At 39.8% G+C, this 18,266-nt stretch overlaps 1 protein-coding gene across 9 annotated transcripts in view; it reads left to right on the top strand.

Annotated features, from left to right (window-relative positions):
- ADGRB1 (adhesion G protein-coupled receptor B1) overlaps nt 1-18,266 on the top strand; it is a 4,264,735-nt gene that overhangs the window by 2,286,571 nt on the left and 1,959,898 nt on the right. For all 9 annotated transcript variants that reach the window (XM_044067288.1, XM_044067286.1, XM_044067290.1 and 6 more), the window contains one exon: nt 11,714-11,803. In XM_044067288.1, the coding sequence (XP_043923223.1) occupies nt 11,714-11,803 (90 nt within the window). The remainder of the gene's footprint in view (nt 1-11,713; nt 11,804-18,266) is intronic.

Here is an 18,266-nt window from a genome sequence, read left to right as displayed (position 1 = left end):
ACATTTGAATGGCATGATCAGAGGTGTAACCATAAAAAGCAAAAACACCTTGAAAAAAGGAAATTACTTTTAATCACCACTTTATAAAAAGCTTAAGTGCTTTTGTTCTAAGTTTTACAATTAACTTCATCATAATCTCTTTAAACTGAATTACCCCATTATTTAAATAGCTAACAGAGGTAATTCAGAAGGTTCAAGTCATGTCGGGTATCCCACTTGTTACCCAGAGGGTGACAGAATTAACAAATAACAAAGTACAAAGGATTAGTCCATATAAAATCACTTTAGCTAGCAGATCTTGGAGACTCTCTCAATGATACCCTTCCCATGGGAGGGATAATGGTGCCTTGTTGAAGTTTCAGATAGTTTATTCATTTAGAATAATAACATTGTCCTTTATCCTGCTAAACTGAATAAACTAATTGAAACTTCAACAAGGCACCTTTACTCCTGTCACAGTGAGGGTATCATACAGAGAGTATCCTAGATCTACTACCTAAAATAATTTCATCTGGACTAACCCTTTGCACTGTTTATTATTTAAATAGCTCATACAAAATCACAAGATGCATGGAAACAAATCAAAACAGGAGAATTGAATTTACTTAAACAACACTAAAATCATGCACAACCATATAAGTATAACATACACTGATTTTATCATTTACAACTAAAATATTTATAAAGTATATAAAAATATTTAATTGAAAGCTCAAAATTTTGCTGCTTTCCCTTATCATATAGACTTTATAGAAAGCTGTTAATTCAGGCCCGGTATTTGTGTGGCATTAAGTAATAATTTTCAATACAGTTCTCTGATTTCCAGTCTATCCTGCCAATGCACTCCCCTTTCTAATCTGTGTATTTTTTCTAAAACAAAGAATTAAAACTTTTTAAAATTATTGCACACCAAAGAATGCTTATTTAATGCATTGTAGGTTGGTCCCTTACTTACTGTGTACATATGTTCAGAATATGTATATGGAGTGATCTTTCCATTTTTCCTATAAAAATACAGATGTTGCACAAATTACCAAATAAACCACTCCAGTAGTAGCACAACTATAATTTCCCTTACATGGAATTACTCCTGAATAATTGATATGATCATATCATATCATGGCCTCACATTTATTTACATTTGCATTACCTGGATGACATTTTTTAATGTGGAATGGAATCATAAACATGTTTAGTGATTTCTATAATTACATAAACCATACTGTTTTTTTTTTTAAGTTTTACACGTGAGACAAATTTTTAACTGTGTTAGTTACATTGAAAATTTTATAAGTAAAAATTATAACAATTTAAGGTTTGAATCAACAACTTTTTGAAAAAAATCATTTTCAAATAATTCTTTACATTATTCTGGCACCCCATGTGGCAAAAAAGAATTTGGTAAGGGGGAAAATGATTAAGCTGTGTCATTTGATTTTGGCTGATTTGTTAGTTTCCAGTGAACTGGAAAATTTGAAAGAAATGTTTTTAAGTAGGGAGTACCGACAGGATATGTTAATTGACATAGCCAATAAAATTATTAACAAAAGAGATATTTTGTTTGCTCTTTTACTGAGGTGTCCTCAAATGCCTCTCAGTCCAAAAGATTACCTCAAATGAAGGCTATTTAAGGGCAATAACATTGTCTTTTAATTCACAGCGTAGTGAAGTTAAAAAAAAATGATACCCAAGAATTGGTCAGGATTGTTGGGGCCAGTAGGTCTTATTGACAAACTTGGTTCAAAACCCATGTTTGTGTTTAAAAAAGGTAAACATTTAAAATGATTATTGGAAAGGGGTTCTAGCAACAAATTTCCATCTAGACCTAATAAATTTAAGGGAAAAAAATGCAGGCGTTGCCCCAGTATAGATTGATCATGGATTTGATCATTACTATGGTGGTGAATTATCCAAGAGTAATTCCATTTATGTAAAATTATAATTGTGCCACTACTGGAGTGGTTTATTTGGCAATTTGTGCCACTTTTCTTATATTTTATGTAGTAAAAATGGAAAGATCTAGATGATCATGTATTTATGAACACATGTATGCAATAAGTAATGAGGCAACCCATAAATCATTAAGTAAGAATTCTTTGATGTCCAGTTATTTGAAAAAGTAGAGGCAGACTGCACAATCAGGGCTTTTGTAGTCCTTTCACTGAGAAAGCCTATCAGTGCTCCTCAGGGGTTGCCTGACTGCTGCACTCTGTAACATTAGATTCTTGGATGATAACGATAATTTCCAAAGGCTATTCAATTCCCTTTTCCATTCCACCTTAGGAAAAAAAGTCCCTGATGTTCCACCCAGTCAATGGGACTCAGCAGCCAAAGAAGTTCCAAAGCTGCTTGAAAAAAAGAGTCATCCAGCCAGTCCCCCAAGGCCCATTAGAATCTGGAGTCTGTTTGAGGTCCTTTTTAGTCCCAAAAGAGACGGGGAACTCAATCACCTAAACCAGTTTGTATAACATACAAAATTTGAGATTAATTTAGTCCATTTTACCTCTGTTGAGGAAGGATGACCGGATTTGCTTCACAGATTTCCAGAATGCCTACTATCATATCAAAGTAGCAAAGAACTCCAGGAGATTCCTCCATGTCACTACCAATTCCAAGCATTGCCTCTTGGTCTCACCACAGCCCCCAGGGTGTTCACCAAGATTATGACAATGGTAGCAGTGCACCTGCATTTGCTGGGGATCCAGGTGTTCCCATATCTTGACAATTGGCTCTTAATGGATACCTGTGATCATCTACTGCTCTACAATCTGGACCTGGTGCTCCAGTTGCTACTAGTTTTAGGTATAACCATGAATCTTATAAAATGCCACCTGTCCCCAGTCCAGGCAATAGAATGCATAGGATGCCACCTGGACATCACCCATCAAATTGTCAGCCTTCTTCACTCAAGGGTTTTCTCACTCTGACCCACATCCATGCAGCTACTACACCATCCATCATCACCACTGAGATAAGTGCTATGTCTTTCAGGCCTCAAGGCCTCCCCAATTTAGACAGATACTATATGAGGGTACTACAGTGGACCTTAGCAGTGCAATGGTGTCATTCCATTCATCCATTACATGCAAAGATACATATTACACAAGAAAGCTGACAACACATTGCCTGGTGGGTAACATCCACAAAAGTAACACAGGGTTGCATGTTCTACTCAGATTCATTGGTAGCTCTGGTAACCATGAATGCTTCCCGTTCTATGGTGAGGGGAGGCATTTCAAAGGGAGAAAAGTGTAAGGTACTTGGTCACACCTACAGGCCAATCCTCACATCAGATCTTGGAGTTGAGGGTAATGTTTCAAGCATTATATTCATTCCAGGATCTCTTCCCTGATGGTGTGATCTTCATACAGAAGGACAACATGGCAGTGGTATGGTACATTAACAAACATCAGGGAAATATGTTGGTAAAAGCCGATATCTTCACATCACTTTGTAGTAGCAACACACATCCTGGGGTCAGAAAAATTGAATAGAACTATCCTGATGCCTCATGAGTGGTCTCTCAATCCAGCAATGGAACATATGATTTTCAGTCATTGGGGTCAGTCTCACTGCAACCTATTTGCCTCCTATCTCAACAACAAACCCAGCAGGTATTTTGTCCTGATCTCTCCACAGTGTCAGTCACTGAGAGACTTTCTGGCCTGCAGTTGGCTACTGGGTTTTCTGTACACCTTCCCACCTTAGCCACTAATGAACAAAATCATACAGAATGCAAGACAGTGCAAAGCCGGGGTCATCCTGATTTCTCCATTTTGGCCCTGACAGACTTGGTTCCCCTACCTGTGGCCTCTGTTTGTATATCCCCCATGGATGTTGGTTTGCTGTCCAAACCGATTAACTCACCCATCTGGACTGCTTCCACTGGATCAGAAGACCATGAAGATAACTGCACAGTACCACCAGTTCTAAATGTAGTCTGAGATGCCAGGTTTTCCCCTGTGGTAGTCAGTATTCTTTCTGCTTCCCAGAAACCAGCCACTAAAAAAATATAAAAGAACAAATGGAAGAGATTCTTTATTTGGGTCGTGTGTAAAGGGCTCGACCCCTTTTCAGCTCCTATTCCATCTGTAATAGAATTTTTATCTGAGTTCTTTGATAAAGGATTCATCAATACTACCATCAAAGTTCAAATTGGGGCTATTTCAAATTTTCATCTTGGATGCAAAGACACTCCTATATCATCAGTGAAAATCACTAAGGCCTTTTTGAAAGGCATTTTTCTTTTAAGCCCCTTAATTAGAGACCCAGCTCCTCTTTGAGACATTTCTATTATGCTGCAAATCTTTGACCCAGTTTCTATTTGAGCCCTCAACCAAAGCAGATTTTAAGTTCCAGACTTGGAAGACAATTTTCCTAGTAGCATTTATGTCAGCAGGATGAATTTCAGAGTTACAGGCAGTCTCACTTAAGCCTCTCCATTTAGTTTTCCACAAGGATAGATTCCCTCTTAAACCAATGCATTCTATATCGCTAAGGTGACATCCGAAGTAAATCTTAACCGGTCCATAAACTTACTAGTTTTCTTCCCTAAACATTCAAGCACAGGAGACTACATTTGCATATGTTAGACACCCACAGTCAACTCAGACTCTAGCTTCATAGAACAAAACAGTTCAGAAGAGATGATTAGTTGTTCATTTCATTCTCTACACCAAAGTTTGGGAAAGCAGTGGTTAAGATTACTTTATCAAGATGGTTATCAGATTGCATTTTTCTTTTTCTACAATAAGAAAAAAATGCCCTTTATCAAGTAAACCTAAGACTCATTCAGCTATGCAGTATATACTTCCACAGCCTTTTCTAAAGGACTCTCCACTGATGATACACATGCTGTTGCCACCTGGTCCACAGTGCACACCTTAGTGTCTCACTGTTAACTGGATATACAGTCCAGATCATATTCTTCCTTTGAGTTCATCATACTCAAGAATGTCCATCCTTGACACCATCCAGTTTGACAGCTTGAAATTCTATCCTCGATATTTGAAATGGAGAAAATTGACAACACTGGCTACAGACGTTATGGTACTTGCCATAGCATTAGATCCATGTTGTCAGATTTTCGTCGAGTTCAAACTCCATCCCTCCTACCCTTTTCCATATTGTTACCTATGGCTTTAAGATGCTTAAGTAAACCATTAATACCCTGTCTGTGCACAGCTGTGTGAGATTGTAACCACTTTTTCTATACAGATTACGAATATTGAATTAGGGTTTTTCTCTGCAGGATTATCCAGATATGGCACAAGATGGGGGCAAACTCAATCTGAGCTGCTAAGGTGGAGTACAGGGAATGTGTAGTAGGGGAGGAGTCAGAGCTCTGGATCCAAAGAAGCTACAGATTCAGTGCTGATGTCAGACCCAGTCAAATCCAACATCCCATATGTTTAACTGGATAAAATCAGACAACATGGATCTAACATTATGGTAAGTACATAACTTTCAATCTGATGTTGTCATTTTCATTCTTTCTTCAAAGAATCAGTTCATATCTGACCCTCAGACCTGGCTTGGCCACTTTCTATAGATTCCAATATCTGAATCTCAAGCTCCTTCCTTACCCATAATGCCAGACCACAATAAACTGTCAGATCTCATTTGCCACTCTTCAAGATGGTCAGGATTGTGATTCCTTGAGCTTCTTTGCTGTTTTGTGAGTGAAAGTATATCCTCAGCTCCATGCTCCCCAAGTTCTCTCTGGAGCTGGTGTCTCCAAGACTGAGGTCTCCCCTTTTGCAAGAAACACCTAAGAAGTCCTCAAGGCCACCTTCCACATCCTCTTCTGTTAAGTCTTCCCGTTGTCTATCTGAAGTGGAGTTGGATCTGTGATGAGGAAATTACTAACACCACAGATCCAGATGGGGGGGTTTTGACAGCTCCATCTCCCATTGGATCCATGTTCCACCAATGTTCTTTTCAACCTCTGATTGCTTCTTCTCTGATCCAACCAGCCATTTTGGAGTCCTTGGATTGGAGAACCCCGGGAGCTGAACTGTCAGGTCCAAAGGTTATTTCAACCTCAACTCTGGCTACCTCCTGGACCTGATCAGCTCCAACACTGTTGAAACACAACTGCTGTCAGAGCTGAACCATCGGCACTGGATCTGAGGGTTTGACATCAACTACAAAGTTGTTGAAGTGTCATTTTCAACTATCGGAGCTTTGGCTGTTGATAGCTTGGCTCCAACTCCTCCCTCAGAGTGGGGGGTTGGGGGGTTCTGGGTTGTCTGCTCTGGGAACTTCTGCTCCAGTGGGATTGTCCTGTGTCATTCTTGTCACCTCTGCTTTTGAGGTGGTTGAGAGGGCTTTCTCTCAACCCAGAGTAGTGCCGACTCTCCCTTCTTTGGATCCATACCCTACTCCTTCTCTAGATCCAGTATCTGAATCTTCACATCCTACAGTATAAGGACAGCCAGTCCAGAAGGGCTTCCAAGCAGTTTCCACCAGGGAACTCCCTTTCTCTTCCAATACTTCCCAGGAACATCCCACTGAGGAGGTCCCTTTGAAGAGGAAGTGCAAGAGGACGCACTTGGATTCCCCACAGGAATCCCTCACAGAAGACACCAATTTTAATGAGAAGAAGGGAACCCTAGATGTCCACCTGAAGATGTCTCATTTTTTGACATCTTAGAGATCTTTCACCAGAAAGGTGGTTGGTCTTCCCAAACCCTTTCCCGGAGGAATCTGTGTTCTTGGAAACCTTTGGGTCTGTCCCATCTACATCATGGGTTACCCCCTCCCCCGCAGATGAACTTATAGATCTTGTCTTCCACAAGGTATGGAAGGAACTGGACTCCATGGAACCTACTCCAAATGCCCAGACAAAATCTTAAGCAACCCTGCTGATAGACAGTACTGGAATAAAGGGATTCCTGTAGATGCCATGGTTGTTGTGGCAGCCACCAAAAAGGAGCTTGCCAAACAAAGCTCCTCTGTCCATCCCCCTAACAGAGATCTTAGGGCTTAGGACAGGTTTGGGAAGTGAGTGCATGTGTCTGCAGAGGAAGAGAAGTCCTTTTCCTCATGAGTGACCACTCTACAATCAATTACAAACACTCCATGAGGTTGACCTCAGATACTGCAGAAGGTACCTTGAGGGCAGCTTGGTCAGGCATATCCATAAGGTGACATGCCTGGATGCGATTGTGCAATTTTGTTGAACATTTCAAGGCATCATTCATCAATACTGTCCTTGATGGATCATCCTTGTTTGGCCCAACACTTAAAGAGACTCTCTTCTGCAGTGAACAGGATGGAATGACCTTGTCTGTCATTGGAATTCACTTTTCTACCCCACAGAGACCATTTTCCAGGAACCAATGTGGCAGTAAGAAAATGTGGTACAAGAAATATCAAGGTCCTTTCCAGGAGTAATGCAGGGAATTTTTCACCAGAGACAGAGGGGGAAATAACTACAGTGGTAGATGCTCACATGGCAGTCGGAGTCTGCAGAACCAAGAATCTTTAGATTCTTTCTCAGACAGATCCCTCTAGTGTTCCTGAAAGATTACCCAACTGTCCCTCTATGGAGGTAGTCAGGAGGTGCTTGTCCTTGCACCAGAACACCTGGCTAGCCTTCACAATTGGCTTTTGGATGCAAAGAATCATATCCAGAGGATATTGCATTCCCTTTTTACAAATTCCAGTAAAAACAATAAAAATTCTCACTGATGTTCCACCCATTCAGAGAGAGCTTGAAGCTCAAGAGATCACAAAGTTGCTAGACAAAAGAGTCACTGAAGAGGTTCCACCAGACCAAAAAGAATCTGGGATTTACTCAAGGTTTTTTTTAGTTGCAAAAAAGACCTGAGACCTAGCTTTGATTTAAGTTATTTGAACCAGTTTGTAAAAAAATTCAAAATTCTGGATGGTCACAGTACAGCCCATTCTGCCCCTTCTTCAGAAGGATGACTGGATGTGCTAAATCAATCTTCAAGATGCGTACTATCACATCAAAATGAACACATGCTCGCAAAGGTATCTAAGCTTTTGGCTGGGAGCCAGTCTTTATCAGTTCAGAGCCCTGCTCGTTGATATCACCACAGTCGCCAGAGTGTTCACCAAATGCATGGCAGTGGTAGCAGCTCACCTGAGACTGCTTGGATTCAGAGTGCTTCCCTATTTAGATGACTGAGTTCTTACCGCACCAACCAGGCATCTACTAGTAAAAGCCATTGATTATTTGCTTCAATCACAGTCAACATGCACAGATCTTATCTTCAGCCAGTTCAAGTTGCAGATTTTATAGGGGCTCCCTTAGACACAGTCAATTATCTAGTTCTTCTACCTCAAAGCAGATTTCTTACATGGAAGATGCACATCAAACAAATTATTTCCATTCCTTCTCCCCTTGCAAGACTGATCTAAAATCTCTAGAGTCAATGGCTGCTGCTATAACTCTAATTTCCACTGCTTGCTTACACCTGAAAACTCTTCAATGGACCCTGGCAGTGCAATAATCCTTTCATCATTATCCCTTGAATCACCTGATAAAATTGTCTCAGGTTTGCATAAAGTCTCTTCTTTAGTGAATCTACTCCAAGGAGATTGATCAAGATTGTCCATTTTTCCTTCCTCCCCCCTCCACCACGTTGACCTCAGGCACCTCCCAGTTGGGGTGGGGGGCATTACTTTGGATGGAATGTTCAAGGCACATGGTCCCTACAAGAGACCAATTTGCATATCAGTGTCCTAGAGATGAGCATAGTGTTTCTAGCATTGCAGGCTTTCCAGAGCCTTCTCTCTCTAGGAACTACTGCAGTACAAATGGGAAACATGTCATTAGTCTGGTACATCAGCAAACAGGGAGGAATTAAATCCTATCCCCTTTGTTGAGAAGCAATGAGGGTATGGCAGTGGGGGATCTCACCCAAATGGTTTCTTGTAGCAATGCACATACCGGGGAAATCCAACATTCTAGCGGATAAACTCAGTAGGACTGTCTTCATGCCTCACAAGTGGTCTCTCAACCAATCAGTAACAAACTTGATCTTCCACAAATGAGGTCAACCATGATGTGACCTATTTGCATCTCCTCTAAAGAAAAAATGCAGCAGGTTCTTCACCCTTATCCCACCTCGGGAACAGTCACCAAGAGATGCTGTAGTCCATGTGTGGCCCTCTGGTCTCCTTTATGCTTATCCTGTCCTACCTCTCTTATCCAAGTTTCTTCAGAAAGCACTTTGGTTGAAGAATACAGATCTCCACATTGCTCCCTTCTGGCCTTGACAGGTGTGGTTCTTCTTCCTTTAGTCTCATTTAGTACATTGTCCTTGGATGCTGGGTCACAGTCCAGATCTCCTGTCTCACCCATCAGGACAAGTTCACCCAGATATTGCAAGCTTTAAGTTGACTGCATGGTTTCTCCAATTCCGGTGATGGCTAGACATTCTGGGCTTTCCTCCCCAGTTCAAAAATTCCTAGTCTCTTCTCATAAACATTTGACAAGGAAAATTTATAAAACCAAATGGAAAGGGTTTTCCTTTTGGGCTCATCAGAGAGAATTTGATCCCTTTACCACTATGCTTCCAGATGTTCTAAATTTTCTTGCCTGGGTTTTTCAGGCTGGAGGAAGTTTTTCCACTATCAAGGTTCAATTAGCAGCCATCTAGAACTATCACATCGGAGATAATGCTTCTCCTTTAGCATCATTCAAATTATTTACATGTTCTACAGGAAGAATATCTGAAGACCAAGCACTGTCTTCCAAACTGCCATATTTGATATTTCACAAGGACAGGATTTTTTTACACATACATCCTTCTTTCCTACCAAAAGTTGCCTCTGAAACGAATATCAGTCAGGTCATCCATTTGCCAGTTTTCTTCCCCAGATTTGAAAACAAAGGTGAATACACCCTTCAGCTTCTTGATATACATAGGCAACTTTGTTTTTACCTTCACAGGATCAAGGAATGTAGAAAAAACAATCAGTTATTTGTCTCTTTCAGTAGTAAAAGATTGTGAAGACCAATTTTTAAAACTACACTGGCTAAATGGATAACAAATTGTATTTCCTATATTTATTCCTTGAAAGGTATTACCTTACCAAAACAACAAAAAACACATTCAACCAGGTCAATGTCTACATCAGCAGCCTTTTAAGCTAGAGCCTCTGTTGATGATATTTGTGCAGCTGCCACTTGGTCTAATACTCATACCTTTATTGTGCATTACAGCAATAGAGTTGCTTTTGGTTCAGCGGTGCTCCAGAACATCCTTCCATGAGGCCCGCCCATGGTTACTGTATCTGGGGGACTGTGTTCCATTCATTGAGAAATGAATGAAAATAACAACATCATATAAAGAAGTTATGTACTTACCATAGTGTTCCATCTGTGTTGTCCATTTTAATTCTTCCTCAGCTTCCCTCCCTTGTTCCCTCTGTCCTTGGCTTTGGCAGAGACCTAACAGAAGTGTTGTTCAGAACCGTAGTTCCTGTTTGAGCTCCTGATCTTTCAGCTATCACTTTCTTGTCATAACATTGTTTTATATTTGGGATTTTATATGTATATAGCAGCAAACTTGCTTTGAGGGTTTGTTGGTGGAGCTCAAGATTTGGATCCTGGAATTTTTAAAAAGTGGCCGAGTCAGATCCAAGGATCCAGATCCATTTGTTGAAGAATAATGAAAATGGACAACACAGATGGAATGTTATGGTGAGTAAATAACTTCTTTTTTCCTACATCATGTGATTTTGCATAAGCTATTTAAGTAAAGGGATAATGCAGTTTAAATAGGTTCTGATGAAGCTTGTTGTAAAAATTAGAATGAAAGTGCTTACCCTTTTTACCTAGTGGTGATTAAAAATCATTTCCTGTTTTTGATGTATTTCAAAGCATTTTTGCGTGTTATGGTCGGAGGTATGCATATTACATATGAGTTGCAATGTAGATTTGTTGTAAAACAGTAGTTTGATACTGTAATGCTATTGTAGATTTACATTCATACATGCATTCCCCCTGCTAGTGAGTGTTAAAATGTATGGTGAACTGTTGCTATTAAGAAACAGGTATAAGCAAGCCGACTGTAGGGCCATAGTACTGAAGAATGTGACTGCCTTTACTTTTACTGACCAGTATTTGGGAATGGGTTTGGGAAGTTGGAAGAGTCATATGGCACAATGTCAACAAGTAGTCATGGAATGTAATCATTTTCTGTGAAGAAGATAGACTGAGGCTAAGTGCCAAGTATAATAAGAGTATGGTACAGGACCATTCTACATTGTGTAATAGTATGCACCAGTACATTAAGACTAGCATCTAAGTTCTGATAAAACCCATGCTGATGGCATTACATTTACAAACTAGACACTGACTGAAGAAAAAGATGCACAGCAGTTTCAAATAATGCCTCCTGCACCGAGGTGCTACTCAGATATTATGGCCCGGTCAGCCTGGTATGGATAATACATGTAAATGAAGGGGACATGTTTTAGTCAAATCCTGACTCGGGAATAGGATAAGAAAGATTATATGAGAAAGCAACATTGAGATCACAGCGGGAATATTATGTCTAGACTACCACTGAATGGGTGCATGTTGGAGAAGGGGGATATGAAGACAGGAAAGAAATGTTTTAAAATCATGCATCATGTTACTCAAAGTATGCAGTCCACAATAAATGTTGTTTGCAAAAATATCAGGAAGTGCTGTCAGTGTATTAATTGTGTATTTTTTCCTGCATTTCAGAGCCTCATGAAATCTGTGATGAAGATGGAATCTGGAGGGAAACTCCTTCAGGGGAAGTTGCATCTGAAAGATGTCCACGCAATGCAACTGGTATGCAAAAAATATATGTAAAAATATAGTTTTTACAGCTACTGAACTGGGATAGTGAGCTTAATAAATTAATTTCATGCTTACCATGTTAATTTCTGGCACATATCTTGAGGAGTAATTCTGAATAGAACACCTTTCAGAACATCAACCCTGGTATTCAGACATTGTAATTACAGTCCCTCTGAGCACTGTGCCTAGTATGTTGCTATTTGAATCATGGCCCATAATGGCAATGTACTGCCTTTTCCAATACTTTAAGGAATGCAGATAGGACTGTATTGTACACAGTAGCTTACAAAATGTTCCAGTACTCATACTAAACTGTTCTACATCATCTTGCCTATGGTTCATAAAGCAATTACAGTCATTATGCATGGCATCAGACCAGTGGTTGGTTATAATCATATTATGATAATGAGGGGATCTGGTACTCTGTGTACTTCCACTAATGGAAGCTTGTAAGCATCACTGTGTGAAGGTGGGACAAGGTTGTGTGAGGCTGCAGGCTAACCATGCACCATAGGAAACTCTGCTGCTTGTAGTGATTTTACTAACATTTAGTGAAGGATGTTTTTTGGGGAGAGGGTGGTAATAGCAATAACATGTTCCTCAGAACTGTCTCCTGAGCAGCATATTAGTATGGGAGGAGGGAATCACTGCATGGAAAAGCATGACTGCTGTCCTGTTGGTTTCGCATTGAGACCAGATGGTATTTCAGTTATGCTGCCTTCATGAATCATGTATGAACGGGGAGGTGTGTTGGTTGTATATATACTGTGTGCATGGAGTTCGGTTTTAACACAATGGTCCTGCCCCCATTATTTTCATATCTTTGTGAATCACTAAAGGATTTGGTATGCAGATATGCTGTGTACTAGCCTTGTCCTGCAGTGACCTTTGATTATGAATAAGCCTCCATGTTCATAAACAAGAATAGGTTGAAGGCTAACAAGAAAGTTTGGCCATGTGGCCTAATGGATAAGGTGTCTGACTTCAAACCAGACGATTGTAGGTTTGAGTCCTGCCCTGGTCATCCAAAAGCAACACAACTATTTTGAGCTAGAGGCTGACATAATTGTTAAGGTTCCTACCTCACAGACAAAAGACATAGAGTTTGATTCTCTCTAAGGGAAATTGGCTAAGCTTAAAATGGTCCACAAGGACAGCTAGCCTAGTACCTATTTATGAAGAAAAAATATTTAGGGTAAAACAAAATTTAGACTTGTTCTGTGCCACTTGCGACTAATATTATGCTCTCTAAATTGTGTAACTATGCAGGTAGGAGGCACAGTTCTCATTGTGAAGAAGTTGTTTGTGTGGCTGCATTATCAGGTATATATAGGTTCCTGAAAAACATGCTATATCAGCTTCTCATCACAGGAAAATTTAAGACTTGTCCTGTGGTCCTTGTGACTAATACTGTGCTCTCTAAATTGTAAAACTAGACAGGTAGGATGCTCAGTTATCACTGTGGGGAACTTTTATGCTTGACTGCAATATCATGTTCATATAGGGGTTGGAGCTGGTGTAAGGCTTGAGATGTTTACCTCATAAACAGAAAGTAAAGGGTTTGATTCTGACTTTTGAAGGGGAAGTTTACTGAGGGGGTTGTTATAATGTTTAAGGTGTTTACCCACAAATACAAAGTACAAGATTTAGTCTCATCTTTAAGAGAAATTGGCTAGGTTTAAAATGGCTCAGAAGGGCAGTTAGCCAATACTTACCTATAAACATATATATGTAAAATTGATATATCAGAAATTCAACTTCAGAAAAAATGTACAGTTTATGTAACAGCACTGACTCCTCATTACCAAGAAACTATGAACCATGAAAAGTATACACTAACATTGAAACCTGTTTTCTTCAAGGGGTTCACCTACATCCCCAAAGAGGGGAGGTAACACCCCCTCACCCTCACTAGTTAAATATTTTAAGCCCATAAGCACACTATTTCAAAGTAAAGAGAATACTTGCTTTTACATCAAACCACATATTACTCTGAGCTATTGTTATTCTTAGTTTATTTATTTATGGAGGATGAGGAGTCACAGCCTCAATATCAGGGGTGCAGGGGCATAATTGCCCTACAGAATGATACGTTGTTTTACATAAGGTTACTTGTTACTTATATAAAGTCTTCTGAAGTTTTAAAGAACTTGTTTTTTGATGCCATTGTCCATTGCTTGGTAAGCAAGAAAAATAATAGCTTCATGTTTATGGTATAATTGTGTACCATTGCAACTTATGACTTATCTTTTAAGATAATGTTTAGCATAAATGGATATATAAAGGTAACTGATATTCACAATAGCATTAAATTAATTGTCCAGCCAGAGCCTAGACTCTGATGGTTTGCTAGATCCAGCCCTCGTTTTAGAATCTAAACTGAAATCTGCAGATACAGTAGTGAATTGCCACATCTTTTATTTTTTTAATTGAGCAGGGCAGTAGAAATGGATTTTGATTCACAGTCTAGAAGCTGTATTGCCTGCTACTAACCCAAACTTTTCCTGTAGCTTCCATGTTTTAGGCTAGTCTTAATAGAATTTACCAACTTACTGAACTTAATGAGAAAGGAGTGTTTCACTGCTTCTTAGTGCAGAAAGAAAACTAGCTGCCATTTACTGCAAGAGCCAAGTATTAATCTGCGTTCAACTCTTGCATCTAAGTTATTGCCGTCCTTTGGCAAACAGATAAGTTTTAACTGCTAACAGTCAAAGTGCCCTAAAACAGAAGAAGTTTGCTTTTGAAGTAGTAGCTGGAAAGATACATTTAGTAACACTGATGCTGTGGTATGATGGATTTTATCAAATTCATTAAGGAAAGAAGGTAATTCTGCTATATTTTGAAAACAGAGTATATGAAGGAGCTTTGTAGTTGCATCTGCTATGGATAGAGTGGTTAGTTATTATCATTATACTTTTAAAAGTATTAAATTGCACTAAAAACTCATTAATTCTTCATATTTTCCATGGAAATGTACTATTCAGTTGCTAGACAGTCACAATCAACAAATGTGATGAACATTCCCTGGTATTAGATGTCTATAATCTCTGTTTGATTGGGTACTCGTAAATAGCATTCCCCAACTGTACACTGCTGGTACCCTCCCCACTGATCTAAGTGACCACCTTCTCACATAGTTAAACAAAAAGCCATTAACCCACAAACACCGTTACTCAAAAAAGTCAGAAATAAATATGACTTTGACCCTGTCAAATTCCAGCAGCTGCATATTTTAACAATAAATTTCTTGAAATCCCTGACTGGTATGCACCTGATCGCTTAAAGCGAACTAAAGCTAAAACTGCACCATTGCTCTCTAAAATGTCTAGACTAAAAATCAATAACAGAAACAAACTCTGGGCCAAATGGCGCTCCACTCAAACCACTCATGATCATAGTTAAATACTGGCAAGCTAGAAATGACACTAAAATAGCCATCTTAAATGACAAAAAACAATATTACTGTAATCTGCAGACAGCCAACCAGAAAAACCCTCAGAACTTCTGGGCTGGCCTGAATACTTTGCTTCATCCCGGTAAAACATCTACCACTATCCCAACTGCTACCAGTGATAAATCCCCTGAGGATATCTCAAACAGCTTTAACCAGTTCTTTACTAAGACAATTCAAGCTCTAGCCAGCCAATTACCTCCTAGTTCTTCTAGCCCTAATATTGCCACTCATTTAAACCTACTCTCTTTTAGTTTCCAACCAGTATCCACTTCATGTATAAACAACTTAATCAAAAAATTAAAACCCACCACACTCTCTGCTGACCAACTCCCTGCTGAATACCTTCAAAACTCAGCTGATGCTATTGCCTACCCAGTTTCTATATTAATTAATCGTACCATAGCTGAGCCTAAAATTCCCACCATTTGGAAAACATCATACGTAATCCCACTATATAAAGGAGGTTCCTCCATGGAAATCTTCAGTTATAGACCGATTGCTATACTTTCTCCACTTGCAAAGATCATGGAAAAATGTATGCCAAAAGAACTAATGCACCACCTAATCCAGAATCACCTATTAGCCAATACCCAACATGGCCTCCGTCCACACCATAGCACAACCTCTGCCCTACTAGCTTTTACCAGTACTATTAATAACAATCGTAACAATATTCAAATATCCTCCGTCTCCTTCTTGGATCTCTCCAAGGCATTCGACATGGTGGATCATCAGCTGCTGATACACACCCTGCAGACTTACTGCCTTGATTTTAAAGCCCTTCAGTGGTTTAAATCTTACCTCAGTGGGAGGCAGCAGGCTGTTCTCTGGCAGAACAAGCTCTCCAACCTATTGCCTAACACCCTTGGAGTCCCACAAGGCTCCATACTTGGGCCCCTTCTCTTTTCCATCTTTATTAACAATCTATATTCTGTCATCCCTAATGTCAACTGTATCCAATAAGCTGATGACTCCACCCTCATTTGCTCAGCTATAGCTCCTGCAGAATTGAGAGCTGCTACCCAGGCCACCTTTAATATTATTGAAAACTGGCTCGCTGAACGTCGATTGTTACTAAATCCCAAAAAAAATAAAATGCTGGTTTTCTCACCCACACAAAGATCTACAGCTTTTACGTTCACCATAAAAGCAAAAGATGGGACAATTATCACACAAGACCATTCTACAAAACTACTAGGTGTCATTATAGATGATAACCTCAAATTTGACCTACACGTAAATCAAGTGATCAAGACCATCAATAAAAAACTTGGGTCTCTATACAGAATAAAAGCCTTCTTAACTCCTCCAGTTAAGATGGCTATAGCCCGCTCACACCTACTTTCAACCCTTTTATATACTTCCCCCTTCTCTCTAATCTAAACAAGTCTGTTCTTAATAGGCTATCAGCATGTTGCAATCATATTGCCACATTTGCCTGCCTTTCAGAATACATCACTGCATCAACCTCAAATAACTTGAGTGGCTAGAACTTTCTAGTCTTATCCAATTTAACCTTCTGATTATGGCTAAGAAAATCCTCCTAAATCCAGATAACACACCTGCCCTTAAAATTATTATCACCCCCTATAGCAGTCCTAGACTGCTTTGATCCTCAAACAAGCTACTAATTCAAACAATCAAAACTAACAATGTAGCCAGTGACATACTCTTTTCAAACTCTGTGGGTAGGGTCTGGAACCTACTACCAGCTGATATTACTTTACTACCCGGACCGAAACCTGGACCGAAACACTAAAGGTGGAGGTGTGTCCATATTCATTAAGGATATCCACACCTCCAAGCTAGTTGCTCAGCTCAACCTATGAACCTATACCTCAGGGATCACTTCAGTGGCTCTGCTGGACAGAGGCACAGGGAACTAATCTAAGGGGGTAGTGAAAGCCAACACATTCTGGCTAGGCTTATAAATGCCTTCGGGCAGATAGCCTAGTACCAACCTATGAACCTATGAACCTATAATGCATCCAAGATTATCCAAGTTCAACTAACTCTGGGCAAAACCGCAGTCCAGATTGTAGCTTGCTACAGACCCCCACTATGCCCCAGGATTCCCACTCCTCTTTTCTTGATACACTAGAAAATATTAAGGTACAACCCAACACCCTAATAATGGGTGATTTCAACTACCCCACCATTAACTGGGAAAACTACTCGTATACCAACTCTCTTGCTCAACGTTTTCTGGAATTCATCAATTCCAACGCCTTGGATCAACTTATCCTCACCCCCACCAGGGTAGCAATATCCTAGACCTGGTCATCACCAACATGGGTGACCGTTGTTCCAAACTAAAGGTCAGCTCCTCATTGGTCAGATCCGACCACAAGCTAATCACCCTAGACATCCACATCCTGCTCCCACCCCCCATTAGGAAAACAACTGTAAAAAATTTCTCCAAAGCCAACTTCACGCTTCTTAAGACAGAAGTGGCAAACTTCACGACACCCATGGAGATGGACAAAGGAGGTATGACTGCTGAATCCTACACAAATGCACTTTATAAGCACTTACACGAGTGCATGGATCGTGCTATCCCTAACAAAATCAAGATGCTATCCTCCAAAAAAAGGAAGCCAATCTGGTGGTCTTCTGCCATAAACAAATTCTACAACAGAAGAAAGAAACTGTTGCAAAAAAGAGTAAAATCCCACGACTGGAGTAACTCCCTGGTCAGCCTCAGTAAGAAGCTGAGATCCCTCATAAAATCTTCCAAAGCTAGTTATGAAAACAAAATCGGCACTGATTTTAAAGACAACCACAAGGCATTCTATAGCTATATCAAGAATCTCAATGGCAATACTCAGATCTGCTCTGAGTTACAGCACAATGACACTAAATATAAAGAACCAACTGATATTGCCAACATTGTGGCAGATAGGTTCAGTGCTAAATTTAACCCCCTCTCACCCCCTAAAGGGCCCATCTTTATAGCAGAAGAATGCAAAGTTCCTGTAATCACGGCTGCAAAGATAAAAA

The sequence above is a fragment of the Protopterus annectens genome, chromosome 3.part1 (assembly GCF_019279795.1).
Source record: "Protopterus annectens isolate FY-2018-M chromosome 3.part1, PAN1.0, whole genome shotgun sequence".
NCBI lineage: Eukaryota > Metazoa > Chordata > Ceratodontiformes > Protopteridae > Protopterus > Protopterus annectens.
The sequence above is the reverse complement of the archived record's forward strand: the minus strand, read 5'-3'. Positions and strand labels throughout refer to the sequence as shown.